Below are 19036 nucleotides of genomic sequence, written 5' to 3'. Positions count from 1 at the left end.
GTGTTTCAGACTCATTGGTGACAACTTATTGTGTTGCGATGTCAATTTTCGATGGAACATTTACAGCTAGTATATATGCTTTAGTTACTTTCTTTGTAACGACCTGAGTTTAGAGGGGTACATGAATGAACCGGTATTACATCCGAACGAGAGGGATCCTGAGGACATGAAAGTATGGTTAAGAAAGGCTTAAAAGAATTGAAAGTTGCTACTTATACCAACAAGGTGCACCTTCCTTTTCAGTGGCTCAATCATAAGAACTCTAAAGTTAAGCGTGCTTAGCTTGGAGCAATCCTATGTTGGGTGGCCTCCTGTAAATGAATTATTTTTTGAACTTCAATGTAAACTTGATACTATCAATAAACAAATCGTGCAGTAAATACATAACCTGTCAGGGTCCAAGATATTTAACAGTATATATTCCTAACCTCATTTGAGATGTAAATTCATTAGCATTATCAAGACGAATGGTCTTAATTGTATAATCAGAAAATTGTGCTCTTAACTTAATTATTTGAGCATGTAATCTTCAAATCCACGTTTTTCATATGAGACAATAGATATGATATAAAGATACTCCATATTATTCTTTCTATCAGCCTCAATATGATAACCATTACAATGTATATCTTTAAAACTAAGTAGATTTCTCTTTGATTGACTAGATAACAATGTATTGTCAATTATAAATTTTGTTACTCTAGGAAAAATAATATTTGCTTTTCCAAAGCCTTCAATCAGGTTTGCAGAACCTTATATTATATTGACATTTGCATCTCTCGATATTGCTACTGCAGGAGCATATCTGAAATGTAGAAAAATGTCTTCTCTAACATATTGATTTAAAATTTTGGAGCCTCAATTGCGTTCATTTAGGACGAGCTTGAGGAAGAAAAATTTTTATTTGATGATCACATTTTTGGCATCAAGAACTAATGACAAATAATTATTACCATTAATATCAAATGCTACAAATTCTAATTTTATAATATTTCCATAGTAACACTATTACAAAATATTATATTTATATTATAAATTTAATATATATCAAATATGTAAAACAACATTTAATTTATTAATTATGATGAAAAGAGAAAAACCAACATACCTTTAGGACGTATCTTCGGGGGAGGGGGGTGGAAATTGATAGGAGCTCGTGTTGATAACGTGTTGTGAACTTGAGAAGCACAACAAGAACAAGGATACCAATAAAATATAATATTAAAACAAATATAAAATAATAAAATAATAAAATAAATAAATATTAAAATAAATTAAACAAAATATAAAAATAAACAAAATATAACAAATTAGAAAAATATAAAATAAGAAATTTCTCTAAATTCTCCACTTTCTCCGATTTTAATGGAATTTGCCCAATGTGCGTGTCTTCCAAAACCTACCAAATGTTACTATTTATAGGCAATTTGGCAAGTAAGAGGTGGATTACATGGACAATAATAGTGTGTAATGTTGAGACACATGTGAAGGATTTCTTAATTAAGAGTTCCATGAGCGTGTTCGGATTGCTCCAATTTCACAGTGATCGAAATACACAATATACATTCAAACGCACAGTTATACAAACAAACAGTAATTAACGCCATGCTTTGAACAAAAAAATAACAAGGGAGAGAGTTCTCATACCAGTTGAAGACGCTCTTCTAACTATGGAACTCAATGCAGCGGAAGACTTCTACCCGAACAACCAATGCCCAGCAGATGCGTCGACTACAGCAGCACGAATGTAACGACCCGACCCCCTAGGACTTAAGTTAGGCTGTTACTAAATACATGCATGCATGAAACTTAAAACGACACTATTTTATGGTGAAATAAATGCTAAATAAATAAGGTAAATGCAAAAGGATTTCATTAAATTCAAATATTAAAAACAACAATAGGGTACCCATAAATCATAAATGATAATAAATAAGTCTGAAAACAACTCTTAATAGTAAGTTTCAAACATCAAAACTGAAAGTTAAGAAAAACATGAAAATAAATCTAAATCTCATGAGCGGAAGCATAAAACTAGTCCCAGTGGCTCGATCACGAATTCCGCTTGTCCATCGTTGGTGCGTCTCTACCCTTACTTGAAACAACAATATGAGAAAGAATGAGTATAAAATACTCAGTAAGTAAGCCCAATACTAGGGTCAGGTTAGGCATCTATGTCCTCTAGATGTCTACCTTTGGTGGAACATATAAACTGTCCTAGTCCTCATGGGACACATACAAACATGAAAAACTGAGTTCTTGTGAAACCCGGATTTCCATTTTTCCTACTTAAGTAGGTGGAAGTTAAATTCTATGATGAAGTGAAGGAAATTTCTAAGTGTTGAATAGATTTTCCTTGAGTAGTTTGAGATAAGCCTTAACTAGTAAAAATTGGGTTAAGTATAATGCCAAAAAGGAACTATGCATTGGAAGCCAAGGCGAAAATGACTAAGTATTTGACAATGTGTTGGTGTGGTGCCATGCGTTAGCCATGAAACTTTTAGAGGTTATTTGGGATGTTGAAGGAAGCCAAAGTGTGGCCAAGAAAAAACGCATGCGACAACTAATGTCTTGAGAGGTTAGAACAACACATGCGGCGTGATGGATGCGGTGGATGCGATGGTTGTGGCAGTACTACGTGAGGGCATGCGGTAATGCAACCGAAGGCATGCGATGATGTGGCCAAGGGCATGCAGTGATGTGGCCGAGGGCATGCGTGGATTGGCCGAGGGCATGCGGTGATGCGGCCGAGGGCATGCGGTGAATGCGGCCGAGGGCATGCGGTGATGCGGCCGAGGGCATGCGGTGATTGTGATGCTACGTGAGGGCATGCGGTGATGCGATCGAGGGCATGCGGTGATGCTACACGATGGATGTGGCAGCCTTGCTAAAGTATGAGCTAGGCGATGGAATGAGCTAAGGTGGATGCATGGTGAATTGTCCTTGTGTTGCTAAGGCTTGCAGTAATAAGGTTTATGAGGTTGGTTGCGTTGGTGATAAGTGATGCGTCAGCAAGAACCAAGGCGATGGTGAGCTATGCCGTGAGGTGTTGAGTTGAGAACCAAGTCGACCCAAAGGGTGCTATGTGTGGGTGATGTGCTATGCGTTGGACATCCAAGGACATGTGGGTGCATAGGACAAGGCTAGTACTATGCTTTGAAAGGGAGTTGGTCATTATCCTAGTTGAGCGCATAGGGCAAAGGTAAGCCATGCGAAAGTGAAGGATATGCGGCCAAGGAAGATTCTTGCGATCATATAGTATATGCGACTAAGTTACGTCAATGGGATGCACAAGGTAGGGTTGGATGAACGCATATGAAGTTAGAAAGACACATATGAGGGATGACCGCATATGGGATTGGATGGACGCATTCAAGGACGTCATCCAGACATGTGACTTGTTAGGAAGAAGTCTTAGGCCATAAGAAAATGAGATGGATGCATAAGAAGACATGAAAACTTTAGGGCCATGCGTTGGTGAAAGGAGAAGAAGACACCTCTGCGATGATGTAAAGGTTGCGGTAATAGTGTGAGGAAAGGACACTTGGACATGCAGCCAAGTAGGAGGTGTCGGCCTTAAAGAAATTTTGGACGCCTATAAATAGGGCCAAGGACTTCAGATGAGAACTCAGATTCTCTTCAAAGGACATAAAGAAGAGTGTGTGAGGACTAATTGGGAGGACACTATGCGTTGATAGTAAGACCAGGCATTGGTCAAGAGGTTCCAAGGGGGAAAGATGTTGTCGGACAAGAAGGTCTGGAAATAGCATCAACTTAGGATGAGGAGTTCTCCCAGAATACTCGTGCGTTTGGAGTGATTTCAAAGCCACCTGAAATCTATGAGAACCTAGTTTTCAGGGTAAGGCTTCTGGAGAAGAAGCTCCAAGGAATTGAGCTGGAGAATGAGGAAAAGACAGAAGGGTTGAGCTATCGGGTAAGCTTGGGCCAGTATTGATATTTTGATGTTTCCGGACACACCACGAGGAGTTATGAGCTAATATTTTTAAGTAAGCTTCCTGAGACATTTTAGAGAATATTTTTAGAAGGAATTATCTCGAGATAAAGCCTATAACTATGAGTAATCGGAGCTTTAAGTTGAATCTGGATCTTAGGGTTCAAAAGGGAGCTTGAGGTGATCAAGGAACTTCTTGAGAGAAAGATTCCTATCCTTACCAAGGTGAGTGGTACTTTCCTTTAAGTCTTAAAGCATATCTTTTAGAGTAAATTGTATATGCTTATGTTATGAATGAGTATCTAGCATGAGAATGAGATTATGTGATCGGGATAGTCAAGGGGTCAATAGACCTAGTTCTTGAGCCCGAAAGCAAAACCTCATGAGATGGTTAGGGGACCGAGAGGTCTAGTTCCTGAACCTGTGGGAGGATCCTCGTATGGGATGGTTAGAGGGCCGACAGGCCTAGCTTCTGAGCCCATGAGTGGGGAGCTATGTGCACAGAGGAGACATAGAGAACAGAAGGTATGCAAAATAGTAAGTGTTGTATTAGTAACAGTTAACTATCTACCATGTGTGTAGACAACATACTCATTCTAAGTAGTTATTAGTTTAGCTATCTACCGTACGTGTAGATAGAAGTTGAGACCAGACTTGTTCAAAGCTGAGGTTTGAATGTAATCTCGTATTTATGATATGCTTGTTATTTATGAGTTGAAATAGACTCTAGAAGTTGCTTACCACTCACTGAGCTTTATGAAGCTCATTCTGTTATTTCCTGTTTTTCTATCCAGGTAGCGAAAGGTGAGGAGTTCCAGGGTGCTACTAAGGTCAAGGTCTGCCACAAGCCACAATTACACTTCCGGAGGGTTTTATAATTGTTGATGTAAACTTTGTAGTTAAGTCTTGGAGTTGTACAAATGTTACATTATTGTAATAAAATGGGCCTACTTATTCAGTTGCTGTTATCTCCTTGACTTAAAGTTTACTAAGTGTTGTAAAGAGGTTCAGTTGGACAGTAGGTATCACTAAAGAAGTGGTACCTGTGGTCCCTCACGCCTCTCCTCAGGCTCAGAACTGCAGGCTCACTACCTCTAGTGAATCCCGAAGGAAACACAATCTGGTGAATCCCGAAGGAAACACAATATCTGGTAAATCCTGAAGGAAACACAAACTGGTGAATCCCAAAGGATACACTATATTTAGTGAATCCTGAAGGAAACACAAACTGGTGAATCCCGAAGGAAACACAATATCTGGTGAATCCCAAAGGAAACACAAATTTGTGAATCCCGAAGGAAACACAATATCTAGTGAATCCCAAAGGAAACAAAAACTGGTGAATCCCGAAGGAAACACAAACTGGTGGGCATTCTAACTAGTTAGTAAAACCACTATCACAATCTCGACATCACAATCTCAACATGGTTCTATAACATACATATACATCCCATCATCATGATTCTACAATATACATATAAATTTCTTCATCATAGCTTTACAACATATGTATGCATCTCATCCTCCTCAGATTCAGCAGGATCTCCAATAAAAATAATATACTCAAATCATACTAATATTCAAACATCTTTATGCGCAACTAGCCTTTTAAATTCTCATATCAGCAAGGCATATATAAACATCAAACTATCAATATATCCTCAGTAAATCATATTTGTCAATTCTTGACTCCAGTCATTTCAAACCTCAGTCAATGAAGGCAGACATAAATATCATGCTAACTAATAATCCTCAATAAATCATAATTATCATTGTTGGGCACTAGGGCAGTTTCAGTAGTAAGATTACTTACCTCAACTTGGTAAAAAAATGCAAAACAAAATCTCCTTAGAAATTCTTTAGCACACTTGAATCAACCTAAAGTTGTGGCTTGGTCCAAGACAAATTCCAATACTCGATTTAATTAGCCAATTTGATCATGAATTAAATCCAAAATCAATAACTTAATTTTCCTACTATTACTCTCAATCCAAAAGAATAACCATCCAACAACTTACAAAACTTACCGATCTTCACCAATTTTCTGCAAAACAAAATGGTATCTAGCTTGATGGTCAATGCCTCAAAACTTCCAAATCTTGAATCTAAGTTTCAAACCAAAGAGAGGTTACTAATTTAACCCAAAATCAAAGGGGTGAACTTCACCTCCTAAATTATAAGGAAAAATAAGTCTTAACCAAGGTTTTCCTCAAAATTCCGACAAAAATCGGGGCAATGGCAGCCGACGGCGCATGAGTACGATGACCCTTCACAAATGCTCGTAAGTACAGCTGGGCTAAAGTGCCGTTTTACACCTGTAGTTACATCTCACTCCTTAAGTACCACTGATTCCTTTAATGAACAATACAACATAGTCCAACTATATGTGAACACCTCTCAGACCAAGAGAAGGTGTGTGGCGCCACATTGTTCAAGCCTGAAATCAACCCTTAAGGGAGCTATCTATCTACTTACCTCTGCCTCAGGGAAAGAGTGAATTTCATCTTGTGTAGCTGAGTTCCCAGCTCCTAAATCAGACGAATCCCCAAAATGGTAGGTTTGAATTTGCGACTTGGCCCATCGCACCCATACAAATCAAAGAACCGCCCTCAATGGCAGGAGTTCCCAACTCACCTAGGATTGAGATCATGTTACCTATGATCATCCTAGTGAAGTGAAGTCTCTGTCATGAACGGTGTTATATAACGAGACGTTAATACTTCGTAGTCAGATCTTATACAAACTTTTTGTATGGGATGCCCCCGCTCGCTTGTCCGCAATACAATTGATCAGGATCAGACCATCTATGACGAGTCACAACACTTGTGACCATTCCACAAAGCAGGCCGCATCTGTAGCGTTACCAGGATAAGTTTTTCCTCCTATATCCTTATACAACAGACCATTTTGGTTATCACTCAAGACATGATCCACTTGTATGTCACCACATACATGCTTGAGTTACATACAGATAACTAGGGATTTTAAGTTCATTGGTTTGTGATAAAGCAAATAAAACATGCAACTGAGCAATATACAAGATGTGAAGTAAAATATCATATATTATACAACATAAGCGTTCGTACAAACTATTTACAAACTATAGAACACGAGACTTTAGGGCATCAACCCCAACAACATGGACAACACTTTGGGAAATGGGGACATGACACATGATCAGTCGATACAAAGCATGAGCATCTAGTGACCATCTATTATCATAATATTTACAATAGATGGGAATTATAATAAAAAGAGAGAGAAATAGTGCAATGTGCCATTAGCCTATTTGTTTCTTCTTTTTTAACACTTAATTTGCCCGCTGGTCAATTTTTTCTAAAAGAATTCTTTTTCCTTTTTAATTTTTTATAAATCAAGAAAACTAAAAAGTTCCACTATCTGTCAATCTTCTGAGGCTACACGTGTCCCACTTATTGATCTACTTTGATTATTAGGCCTCCACGTCATCTCAAGATATTTTATGTTCAATTCTATATTGGCCATATCCTTGTAGTATGAATTCAAATTTTAGAAACTAAAAATATGTTGGAATCGTTTTGTCAAATTCTATGCTCTAAATACTTTAAAACATTAAAATCGTTCGTAAATAAACATTTGTTATCATAAAAAAATATGGTATGATTGAAGCCCACAAAGCTACTAATATTAATTTTAAAAAAAATAAATCCAACACCTGAACGAGCTGATTTAAAAATGATATTAAACGATAAGGAAAATGAAGAGAAATTTTTGAACAACTAAACTTGAAGCAGGTTCATCAAAGTTGGAAAAAGAAATATTACCCAACTTGAACTAACCAACTATTTCTTTTTTCTATTTTAGCAAATTCTACTCAAAGAGATGTATGGTTTTTATTGAATGAACCTAACTTTAAATTTTACAATTGCTTTTAATTTAATTAGTATGATAAATAAAAACGTGAATGCATTTTGTAAGAGGCCAAAGAAAAGCTATAAACTACAAAAAAATCTAAGGACCAATTATTAGATAATTTAGCAGACTTAAGAAGTAAAAAGAAAGTTCTGCAAGGAAACCAAGGAGTACACATGAAGATATAACATTGTAGTAAATATGGATTTATAAAACGACTAACAAAATATGAGCTTTACTAAGTAGCTCATACTCTCCAGTTTCAAAATCTTAAATCATGCACCTCCTTTGGATTTCATAATAATTTAACATGATACTATACTGGAGTTAAAGATCATGTGTTTTAAAACCATAATGCCATAAATCCTATTTTATGATTTTTCAACGAATCTTATCTTTGACATGTTTTCAAAGCAATTCACTACTTAAATTGTCACGCCTGTAAATTGATTTTTTTTTTCTTTCCGATTTTGGCAACAAAACTATACAAAATTTTCTTAAGAGAGGTGGCTAAAACATTTGATCAAACAGAGGGGAAGATTCTGAAGAGTTTAGGCAAAGAGAAATATATGAATCAGTACTTGAAATAAACCAATTGTCATATTCACTTGATGAAACACATTCAACAAACATAGGCTCAACATCTCTCCAACAACCTAGATGACCACATTATATCAACGAAAGAAAACTATGATCATTGGCTGATTACAAATTCAAACTGAAAATGTCGAATAGATAAGAAAAATGTTGGGCTGAAGACCCTTTACAAATCCCAAATACTCAAGATCATTGTTGAAGAGATGAAGAAATGACTTAAATCAATTCTACCAAATCCTCGATACTCGAAACTCAATGCTTGAGTCATTCGGTCTGAATGCTACATGAAGAACATAAGCCGGATGAAGGAACCTTGCTAGTCGATCCTCGATCAGAATTCCCTTCTTCTTCTGACTGGTCTCTATTAAATCTTGGATGCAACTCGATGATAACTGAGTTAATACTTGATCGTACTCGACGGTTCTTGAATGATGCTCGGTGCAACTCAAAGGTGAACACGGTGTACTCAGACCTACTCGATAGGAATAATTTGATGCACGATTGACTCGATAACTTGATACTCGATACGATTTGTAATATAAACGATTGGCGCACGATTTGCAGTGAAGTATTACTCGATTGAAAACAAGAAAGATAAGGAAGAAGAAAGAGACACAGTGATTTACGTGGTTCGACAAGGTTGCCTATGTCCACGAGAAAATCTGAAATCTTTTACTAACTGAAGATTGTTTACAGATTTTAGTTTGCAAGAAAACTAAGAAAAGATGATAACTCTCTAATTTTTGAATTCGAAATCAGTGGTATTCATAATGATATACCAGCTGCCCGGTACAAAAAGTTAGTTATAAACAAACTGAAAATTTGAGGTATTTGAGTCAAACTTCTTCAAATTCTCCATCTTGACTCCAATGCCTGCAATTTTCAAGATCTTCTTAGTTTTGACCGGTTTGTCCACCCTGTGTCTGGAAGCTCAAAACCAACCTGTTCTAAAGATTTAAACAATTTAAGCTTTGTAATAGGTTTAGTTAGCATATCAGCTGCATAATCAAATATATGGACATTTAAGATTTCTATCTCCCCTGTCTCAATTTTATTTCTAATGAAGTGATATTTGAAATCAATGTGCTTTGTTCTAGTATAGAATTGTGGATTTTGGGACAAATGAATAGCATTTTGGTTATCACAGTAGAGTTTCACTACTGTTTGATCTATTCCAAAGTCTTTCAGCAGTCTCTTAAGCCACAAAGCCTCTTTGATTGATACAATTAGAGCCATATATTCAGCTTCAGTTATAGATAGGGCTACTGATAACTGATGCATTATTTAATGCGATGAAATAATGGTGTAGAATTCGGTGGTGGAATATGCGTTGTGCATGCAAGTTTTCTCAGCAAGATCCAAGTATAAATCCTATTGAGTTGCCTGGTAAGCCCAGGGTCGAACACAAGGACTAAGGAAACAGTATGCGATGGTAATTTTTGATTACTTTGCGGTAACGAATAAACCAATGCGTAGGTTGGTGTGTTGTTTAAAGTATAAAGTTTATGCGGCGGAGTTGAGAAAAGAGTTAATAGTATGAAAGATGCGATGAGTATGCGGGGGAACGAGTTGAGAAGGGATTTAGCTAACACTTCCTAGGATTGCGTTCATGTTATGCGATCATGCTACATACATACAACAACAAGTCATCTCTCAATGCAAACGCTATGGCTTCTAGTTTTAGAACGCATGCAATGTATGCGATGGTGTCTATAGGACCTACGTTTAAGCTTCTATTCTTGTTTATGCGATGACGAATGACACACACATACACAAGGTGACTACATACTACCATAACCTATCTCTAGGGTGCATGTGATGCATGTTGGCAAACAGACCTTATCTCTAAGTCTCTATCTCTTGCTTATGCAGATCTAATCTTGCTCTCTCGAGTCTAGATTTTAACCTAGCTCTCTCAAGTCTTAGGTTCTTTCTTTAGACTCTCTCTCGAGTAGCTCTAAAGGGGTGATGGACGCAGCATAAGACAAGATGATCGCATGCAATGAAGATCCCAGGTCATGTTAGCTAAGTACTTCTCAACCCATTTGAAAGTTTAGTTACTCATGCGTATTGTAAAGAGAGTGAACAAATGTAGAAATATAAGTTCCATTCTATATATGAACTCAAAGTACAAAATGACAATGCGAAATAAGGATGAAGAGCCTGGTAGCAATTTCTTACTTCCCAAGGCTTTTACACTGTTCTTCTCTACTCTGCTCAAAAGATATTCTTGCTCTTGCAAGAGTTGGCCCTCTCTTTGTTTTCCATGCTCCCTAGCACTCTCTCAAGCTGACCAGGACGATCTTCCGACATCTTTTCCCTTCTCTTGCTTCTACCTTCTAAGTATAAGTAAACTAAGAACAAAGGCTAACTATCTTCTATATGGCTCAGTTGGAATGAAAAACTGAACTCCTTTAACGAAGGTGGCCTTCAGTATTTATAGAGCTTCAGGGTGAAGAGATTTTTCTCTCATGTGATTGCACTGATGGGATGACATTAATTCTCTGTCTGATGCGCCGAATAATTGTCACCGAAAAGTTGAGTGTACTTGCTACAGTATTCTTAATGGCTTGTCAATTTAATTTGGAATCGACCGTCATTAGCTTTTTGTCCCATCGTGATTTATTAACCTTTTACCTTGATGCACCGGCTCTATGCGTCCACCTTCTTGAGCAGAATTTTGCGAACGCAAACGATCGCATAGCCTTGTGGTTGCAATCTCTTAATGTGCTTAGACGTTAATTTCTTTGGATCGCAATTCCGCCTTGCGCCAACGCATTTTCTATACAAAATACATAAGTTAGCTGTTTTTAATGCGATAGATGCATGCAATCACAATGTTATGAACTTAATGCTTTTGAACGTAATTTTATATATTTTTACCATCGCAATCCTTCATTGTTTTATAACTCTATGCTGTAATAACGTGCATTTCTACCCGTTATCAATAACTGGTAGAAATACAAGTTATTACAACTCAAATAAGTAAAACAATGGGAGAATGCGATGGTAAAATAAGCAATATCATGTCCAAAAGTGCTAAACTGAAAGGAATTGCGATCGCAAGCGCTCATCGCATAAAAGCAGTTAATTTACTTATTTTATGCAGGAACAATGCGATGGCGCATGTGAAATTGCGATCCAAAGGAACAAGGCATCAGCGCGCTTGAAGATTGCGATCGCAAGTCATGCGGTCGTGAGAAGTGATGACAAAAAATTAGTTATCAATTACTTGACGACTAAAATTACGTGAATGCAATATGCGATGCATGTATTAAGGTATGCGTTGATTATCATGCGTCGGTGGTCATGCGTTGGAATGAACTATGCGTTAACGAATGTTTGCGATGACCATGCATTCCTGTCACAAGTTTTCTTGTGCTCACGCCAAGTATAACGCGAACGCAAGTTTCTCAGGTGATCCGAGGTCGAACTCAAGGACTTGTAACTAAATGCTATGTGGTAATGTGTATGTAACGGTTGAATAAAAGAATGATGGAGGGGTTTTTATGCTAACACTACTCCTACTTCTAACTAACAGACAACGCAATGAGAAGTATGAATGAGAGGTAGAGACACGATAACTGTTGACGTGAAATAAATGGATGGAAAAATAGATAAAATGTGAAGATGTCTTCATCGCAACCCTTAAGAGTGACCGCAAGGGCAACCTCAACCAACGCAAGCTATGCGATCATGCTACACACACTAAAAGCCTAAATCTAGGACATATGCGAAGTGTATGCAAAAGGGTCGAGATGACCGCATACCGCCACCATATCCTACTTCTTGAACGCAGTCATTGTCCTCTCCGTAGGGTGCATACGCTGTGTGATAACAAACAGAGCTTATTCCTAAGTTTCAATTCTTGCTTATGCAAACCTAATCTAGCTCTTCCGAGCATCGATTCTAACCTAGCTCTCTCGAGTCTTAGGTTCTTTCTTTAGACTCTCTCCCGAGTAACTCTAAAGGTGTGATGGACGCATACATAAGACAAGGTAACCACATAAACTTGGCTGACGCAAGGTTATTCTTATCTCTAGTGAACAATAGCTTACATTTCTTAATGCGACCAACCACTTACCCTCCCGGGCAATTAGTTGTTGCTGACTTTACTCATAGACAAGTGTTGCGTCCGCCTATAGACAGACGTTGCTACAGCTTCACACTAAGAAAATAATATTTTCTCGCACATTCTCGTAATGCACACCTCTCGGTGGTTTGCTACATGCTTCATATCTCTAATCCACATGACTAAGTATGCGATACTCTAGCAATCTCACTAAGTGATGCAATGAAACTTAAGGATGCTAAGTAAAGAAAGAAGGAGATGGAATCAAGGAAACATAGAAATGCATTGAACACATAATGTATTAATTCCTTAATCCCAAAATGTAATACAATACAATATAAGAAAAGAAGAAAAAATGAAATGACCAGCTAAAAGCAATGTCTTGCTTCCAGTAGATGCGTGTCAAGGCTGCCGGTGGTGCCATGGAGGGGTGGTGGAGTAGACTCTCTCGAGATCTAGCTTCGACGAAGGCTCCGATCATCACTTGGAATGGATGAAGAAGGTGAAGAACTCTCAAGCTTCTTTCTCACGCGCTCATCTGGATCACAAGGATCCACCTGAAGGCCGAAACTTAAATCCTTTGAACTTCTGCTCATTGGCTTCTATATATAGAGCTTGGATCGCCGATAGCATTAATGGACTACTCTGATTCTAACGTTCGTAGCGCGTTAGTCCTTTCTGAATCTCTGCTGCTAACGGCGTGGTAGGTGAAATGTCAACATCATCTTTTGATTTTCTCGAGATATGTGTTGATGCGTTCATTCGACCAACCTTGCATTGATCCCCTTAGTATGCGTTATCGTGTAGCCGTAATCATGTAGTGACCGCATTCGCTTAATACCACAACTTCTACACGATGGCTGCAATCACTTAATGATCGCAACTTCTATACGATGGACGCATGCGGCTGATTAGCGAATGCAACTCCTATACGATCCACCCATGCGTTGATCGAATGCATTCACCTTTACGATGGAGAGTTTCTCCGCATGCAATCGTCTATGCGGTAGTCCGACTTCCGCGTTTGCGTCCACTTCCTGCATTAGCTACAAAATAGACAATTGAACGCATAATATCGCATAATAATGGGTTAGCCGAGATTCTCAATGTTGAATGCCACAAGCTCATTTTCTCATGAATTCCTAACATAATTGCCACATATTTTGCTTAACAACCCTCATAATTCTAAATAAAAGGCCTAAGCTGCATGTCATCAAGAAGCTTCTTAAAAAGGTGGCCGCATAAAGACTGCGCATCAAGGTGACAGCACAACAAATCATGGTGGGATGGAAAGCTGATAACGATCGAATCCGAATTTAGTTGATAAGCTGTTAAAAGCCACACTATAGTAAGTACATTCAACTTTCGGTGACCATTAATCGGCGCATTAGAACAAGGGAATTAATGCCGCCCATCATTGCAATCATTAGCAAGAAAGACTGCTTCACCTTGAGCTCTATAAATACCGAAGGCCACTAGTGTAAAAGGGGTGGAATGAGTTACGGAGTGGAAGTTAGAGAGTTAGTTAGTCTGTTCACGCACAGAGTCGTACATATACTTAGAGGACGGAGAAGAGCAAGGAGATGAGGAAACCGAGAGATCATTCTCGGACAGATTGAGAGACTGCCAGAAAGCATTACAAAGGAGAGGGAAAACACTTGCGAGAGAAAGAACACACATCTAGAACAAAGTTGGAGTGAAAAAGAACAGTGTAAAAGGCCATGGGAAGCAAGACATTGCTTACTGGGCTTCTTATCTCTCAATTCCATTTGTTATTTTGCATTCAGTACTTTATTTACAGAAAATGGAAATCTCATTTCAATCTATGTTCAATCTCTCCATACTTCGCATGAGTAGCTAAATTTCTTAATGGGTTGAGAAGTACTTAGCCAGCATGACTTAAGATTTACATTTTATGCGATCATCTTGTCTTATGTATGCATCATTCACCCTTTAGACATACTTGTCTAAAGATAGAATCTAGATTTGAGAGAGTCAGATTAGAATCTAGGCTTGAGAAAGTCGAATTAGAATTGCATAAGCAAGAAGTAGAAACTTAGACATAAGTTCTATTGCTATTTACACATCGCATGCGCCCTAGAAATAGGAATGATTGTATGCGGTCACCTTATTTTATGTGTGCATCATTCATCATCGCGTAGACAAGAGTAGAGGCCTAGACATAAGTCCTATTGACTGTTTCATATACATATTGCATGTGTCCTAGAAATAGGAATTATGCCATTCTGCATTGAGAAATGACGTGTTGTTATTTGTGTGTAGCATGATCGCATAACTTGTGCACAATCTTAGCAAATGTTAGCCAATCCCCTTCTCAACCCTTTCATCGCATACTCATTGTAACTCTACACTTTCATCAACTCTGCGTTTAACTCTATCACATAGGAAAAACCTAAATCAAAACACCATCCACTTCATTTGTTTTTACTATCGCAATAGAATTAAAGTGTCTGTCGCATATTTACTTAATAGTCCCTGTGTTTGACCCTGGACTTACTAGGAAATCTAAGAAGGCTTATACTTGGGTCTTGTTAGGAAAACTTGCATGATCACCGCATAACACACATCATCGCAAACTCACACCATAACATATCACAATTTCACGCATCAGCTACTATAGGCGGAAGAGATGCTTTCAAGCTAGCTAGATTAGGATGAAATAAGAAAAGGTAGCCTGTTAAGGACCTCATTTTGTCCAAATCACTAGCATAGTCAGCATCAACATATCCATAAAGATCTAGTTTTGGTTCACTGACCTTTGATAGACTAACTTAGAGTTTTTAGACCAAACTAGATACCTTAGGATCCATTTAGTAGCTTCCTAGTGTCTCTTATCAGGATTAGACATATATCTACTAAATAAGCTTATTGAATATGAGAGCTCATGTCTTATAGAAATCATTAAATACATAAGGCTTCCAACAACTTGATTATAGGGTATGACAACCATCTGTTGTGTTCTTGGTCAGAATCCTTAGGAGAGTTAGCTGAGGAAAGCTTGAAGTGCTGGGCAATGGGCAAGCTCACAGGTTTGGCATCAACCATGTTAAACCTTTTAAGGATTTTCTCATAATAGTTGGACTGACTGATGCTTAGAATAGACTCCTCTTTGTTTCTATGGATCTCTATTCCTAGGTCTTTGCTTGCTTCTCCTAAGTCCTTCATATCAAACTCTATTTTTAAGAGGCTTTTAACATGGGTTACATCTTCTTTAGACCTACCTGCCAGCAACATGTCATCTACATATATGAGTAGGTAAACTTTGTCCTGTAAGAACCTGTGTTTACATAAGCACATATGTCAAAGGATCTTCTTTTAATCCTAATGCTAGAAATAGTCATTAATCTCTTATACTAGCATCTAGGTGACTGTTTTAACCCATATATAGACTTGTTGAGTAAGCAGAAGAATTTTCTTTTCCTTTAACTTCAAATCCTTCAGGTTGTGTCATATAGATTGTCTCTTCTAAATGTCCATGAAGAAAAGCATTTTTGACATCTACTTGATACAATTCTAGATTATTTTGAGCAACTAAGGATAGGAGAAATCTTATTGAAGTTTGTTTTACAACAGGAGAGAAAATCTTAGCATAGTCTAGTCCTTCTCTTTGAGTGAACCCTTAGCATCCAATCTAGCTTTAAACCTAGGCTTTTGATCACAGGATGCTCCTTCTTTAAGTTTAAAAATCCATTTAGAAGTAACAGGTTTATACCTTTTTGGTAGAGGAACTAAGGACCAAGTGTCATTCACTTTTAGTGAATGCATCTCCCCATTCATTGCCTCAATCCAATCCCTTGCATTAGCACAACTTGTTGCTTCCTCAAAGGTAGTTGGTTCTTGGCTAGTAGGAGCTACTACAACATTTAAAACCAGATTCACGTAATTCATTTCAGTATATCTAGCTAGAGGTGTGATAGTTCTTCTTTGTCTATCCCTAGCTAAGACATATTGACTTAGATTAGGTTGTTCACATGCTGTATCCTCATGTTCCTCTGCATTTTCCTCTATTTATCCTGTTACTAGGCTGACTAAACTTATTTGGCTGCTCGGATAGTAACTCCACCTCAAAACTGGTATTGAATGACTGTCTTTCATCCTCTACCTTTTTCTCCTTTCGCATAAACATCTCCTCTTCCCTAAAGGTGATGTCTCTGCTCACTAGGAACTTTCTCTAATAGGATGCCACGTGTCTCTACTCACTAGGAACTTTCTCTAATAGGATGCCACATTTTGAACCCCTTGACACCCTCTGTAAAGCCTACAAACATACACTTGACTGCTCTGGTCTTTAACTTTCCCTTATTTTGGTGTACAAACCCTACACAACCAAAGACCTTGAAATTATCTAGGTTAGAGGGATGTTTAGTCCACTTTTCCTCAGGTGTAAGCAGATCTAAAGATGTGTAAGGGCACCTATTTAAGGTATACACAATATAGGATGCAGCTTCTGCCTAACTTTCCCTTAAGATAGCATCAGAGAGCAAACACCTAACCCTTTCCACTATGGTTCTATTTAACCTCTCAGCAACCCCATTTTGTTGAGGTGTATACCTCACTGTCCTATGCGTAATTATACCATTCTCACTACAAAATTTATCAAAGTGTTCATGACAGAATTCAAGCCCATTATCGGTTCTAAAGTATTTTAACCTTTTAGATGTTTGATTTTCTATCATGGCTTTCCATTCTTTAAACTTCCCAAATACTTGGTCCTTAGTTTTATGAAAGTATATCCAACTTTTCCTAGAAAAATCATCAATAAAGGTTAGAAAATACCTTGAGCCGCTAAGGCTTGGTGTAAGAGATGGTCCTTATAGATCAGAATTGACATAGTCCAATACTTCTTTGGTGGCATGCTGAGATTTTGTGAAGCTTTGCCTGGTTGCTTTACCTAAAATGCAATGCTCACAAAAGGAAAGGTGCTCACTGATACCTTTGGGAAGGATTCCTTGCTTGGACAGAGCTTGCATCCCTTTCTCACTAATATGGCAGAGTCTTTTATGCCACAAGTCAGCCTCTGTCAAGTTTGATGATGAAACTGTGTAGGCACTTGTCATCATCTCTACTCCTCTCATAATGCAAAGGTCATTGACCTTCTCACCAACCAACACAACTTTGGAATCCTTAATCACTTCAAGAACTCCACCTTTTCCTTTGCATTCACACCCAATGGAGTCCAACATGCCCAGAGATATCAAGTTTCACTTGAGCAAAGGTACATATCTAACATTTCTTAGAAGTTTGATTGATCCGTCCTTTAGCTTCAAGGACACCAAACCAACCCTCTTTATCTTACAGGCTTCATTGTTGCCCATGTACACTAATTCTCCATCTATTTCCTTGTAAGTATTAAACCAAGGTCTGAAAGGTGTCATGTGATAGGTGCATTTGGAGTCTAGCACCCAATCATGCTTCCCAAGAGGACTGATTTGGTTTGTTTGATTTTTGGTTGAGGCTAAGGCATCAGAGTAAAAGTAGGAACCTTCAACCAGAGATGCTTTTGGTTGTTTCCCTTTCTAATCCTTCTCCTTTTCTTGGTTTTTCCTTTTCATACTGTAGCAATCTCTCATTAGGTGACCTTTCTTCTTGCAATTGCATCTCAACTTGGTCTTTGGCTTGTGCTCTTCACTTGGCTGGTTTTTGTTCCCCTTAGACTGGTTCTGCTTGTTCTTTCCCTTGGCAAACAACCTCTCTACATTAGGCTGCTCTTTTTTGACTGACTAAAGCTCTAACTCTCTTGTTCATAATGCTGAGATGATTGCATCAGTTGTGACTGGTTCTCTGCCATACATCAGAGCATTCTTCATCTCTTTATAGACTTTGGGTAGAGAGTTTAATAGCACAAAAGCCTGACCAAGGCTCTTGAACTTTGAGATTATCCTCTTGAATTCATCCAAATTTTCTGAAAGAGGCTTGGCAGAATCCATCTTGAACGTGAAGAACTTTTCCCTCAGATACATTTTGTTGGGGAGATCCTCTGTAGTAAACGGACCTTCTACCCTGACCCACATCTTGTAGGTTGTGTCTTGATCAATTACTTGCCTCAGAATACTGTCACTAAGATTCAGAACCAAAGTCCCATATTTTGTGAGCTCCATGTCTTCTCTTTCTTATGCTGATATGGTGGTTGGTAGTATGATGAGTCCAAAAGGGCTTTGTGTGCTCTTTGCTGTCTAAGAATGGCTTTGATTTTGGCCTTCCATAGGCCAAAATCGCCCTTCCCATCAAACTTCTAGATCTCATACCTTGCAACGGCCATTTTTGAATCGAACGAGTATCGAGTCTTGATTTCTTGATAATCTTGAAGCTCCAAGAAAGATGACCTTGATGACCTTTAAGTTCTATGATACCAATAATTGTTGGGCCGAAGACCCTTTACAAGTCCTAAATACTCAAGATCGCTGTTGAAGAGATGAAGAAATGACTTAAATCAATTCTGCCAAATCCTTGATACTCAGAATTTGACGCTCGACACCTTGCTACTCGATCCTCGATCAGAATTC

At 38.1% G+C, this 19036-nt stretch overlaps 1 protein-coding gene across 1 annotated transcript; it reads right to left on the bottom strand.

The window, feature by feature from the left end:
* Nucleotides 1-17344: 17344 nt before the first annotated feature.
* On the bottom strand, nucleotides 17345-17716 carry LOC120076162 (uncharacterized mitochondrial protein AtMg00300-like). Its single transcript, XM_039029930.1, has one exon. The coding sequence runs from the start codon at nucleotides 17714-17716 to the stop codon at nucleotides 17345-17347; it is 372 nt and encodes a 123-aa protein (XP_038885858.1).
* Nucleotides 17717-19036: the final 1320 nt, after the last annotated feature.

Source organism: Benincasa hispida, chromosome 4 (genome assembly GCF_009727055.1).
Source record: "Benincasa hispida cultivar B227 chromosome 4, ASM972705v1, whole genome shotgun sequence".
In the NCBI taxonomy this organism is placed as follows: domain Eukaryota; kingdom Viridiplantae; phylum Streptophyta; class Magnoliopsida; order Cucurbitales; family Cucurbitaceae; genus Benincasa; species Benincasa hispida.
This window is presented reverse-complemented; position numbering and strand designations above follow the sequence as displayed.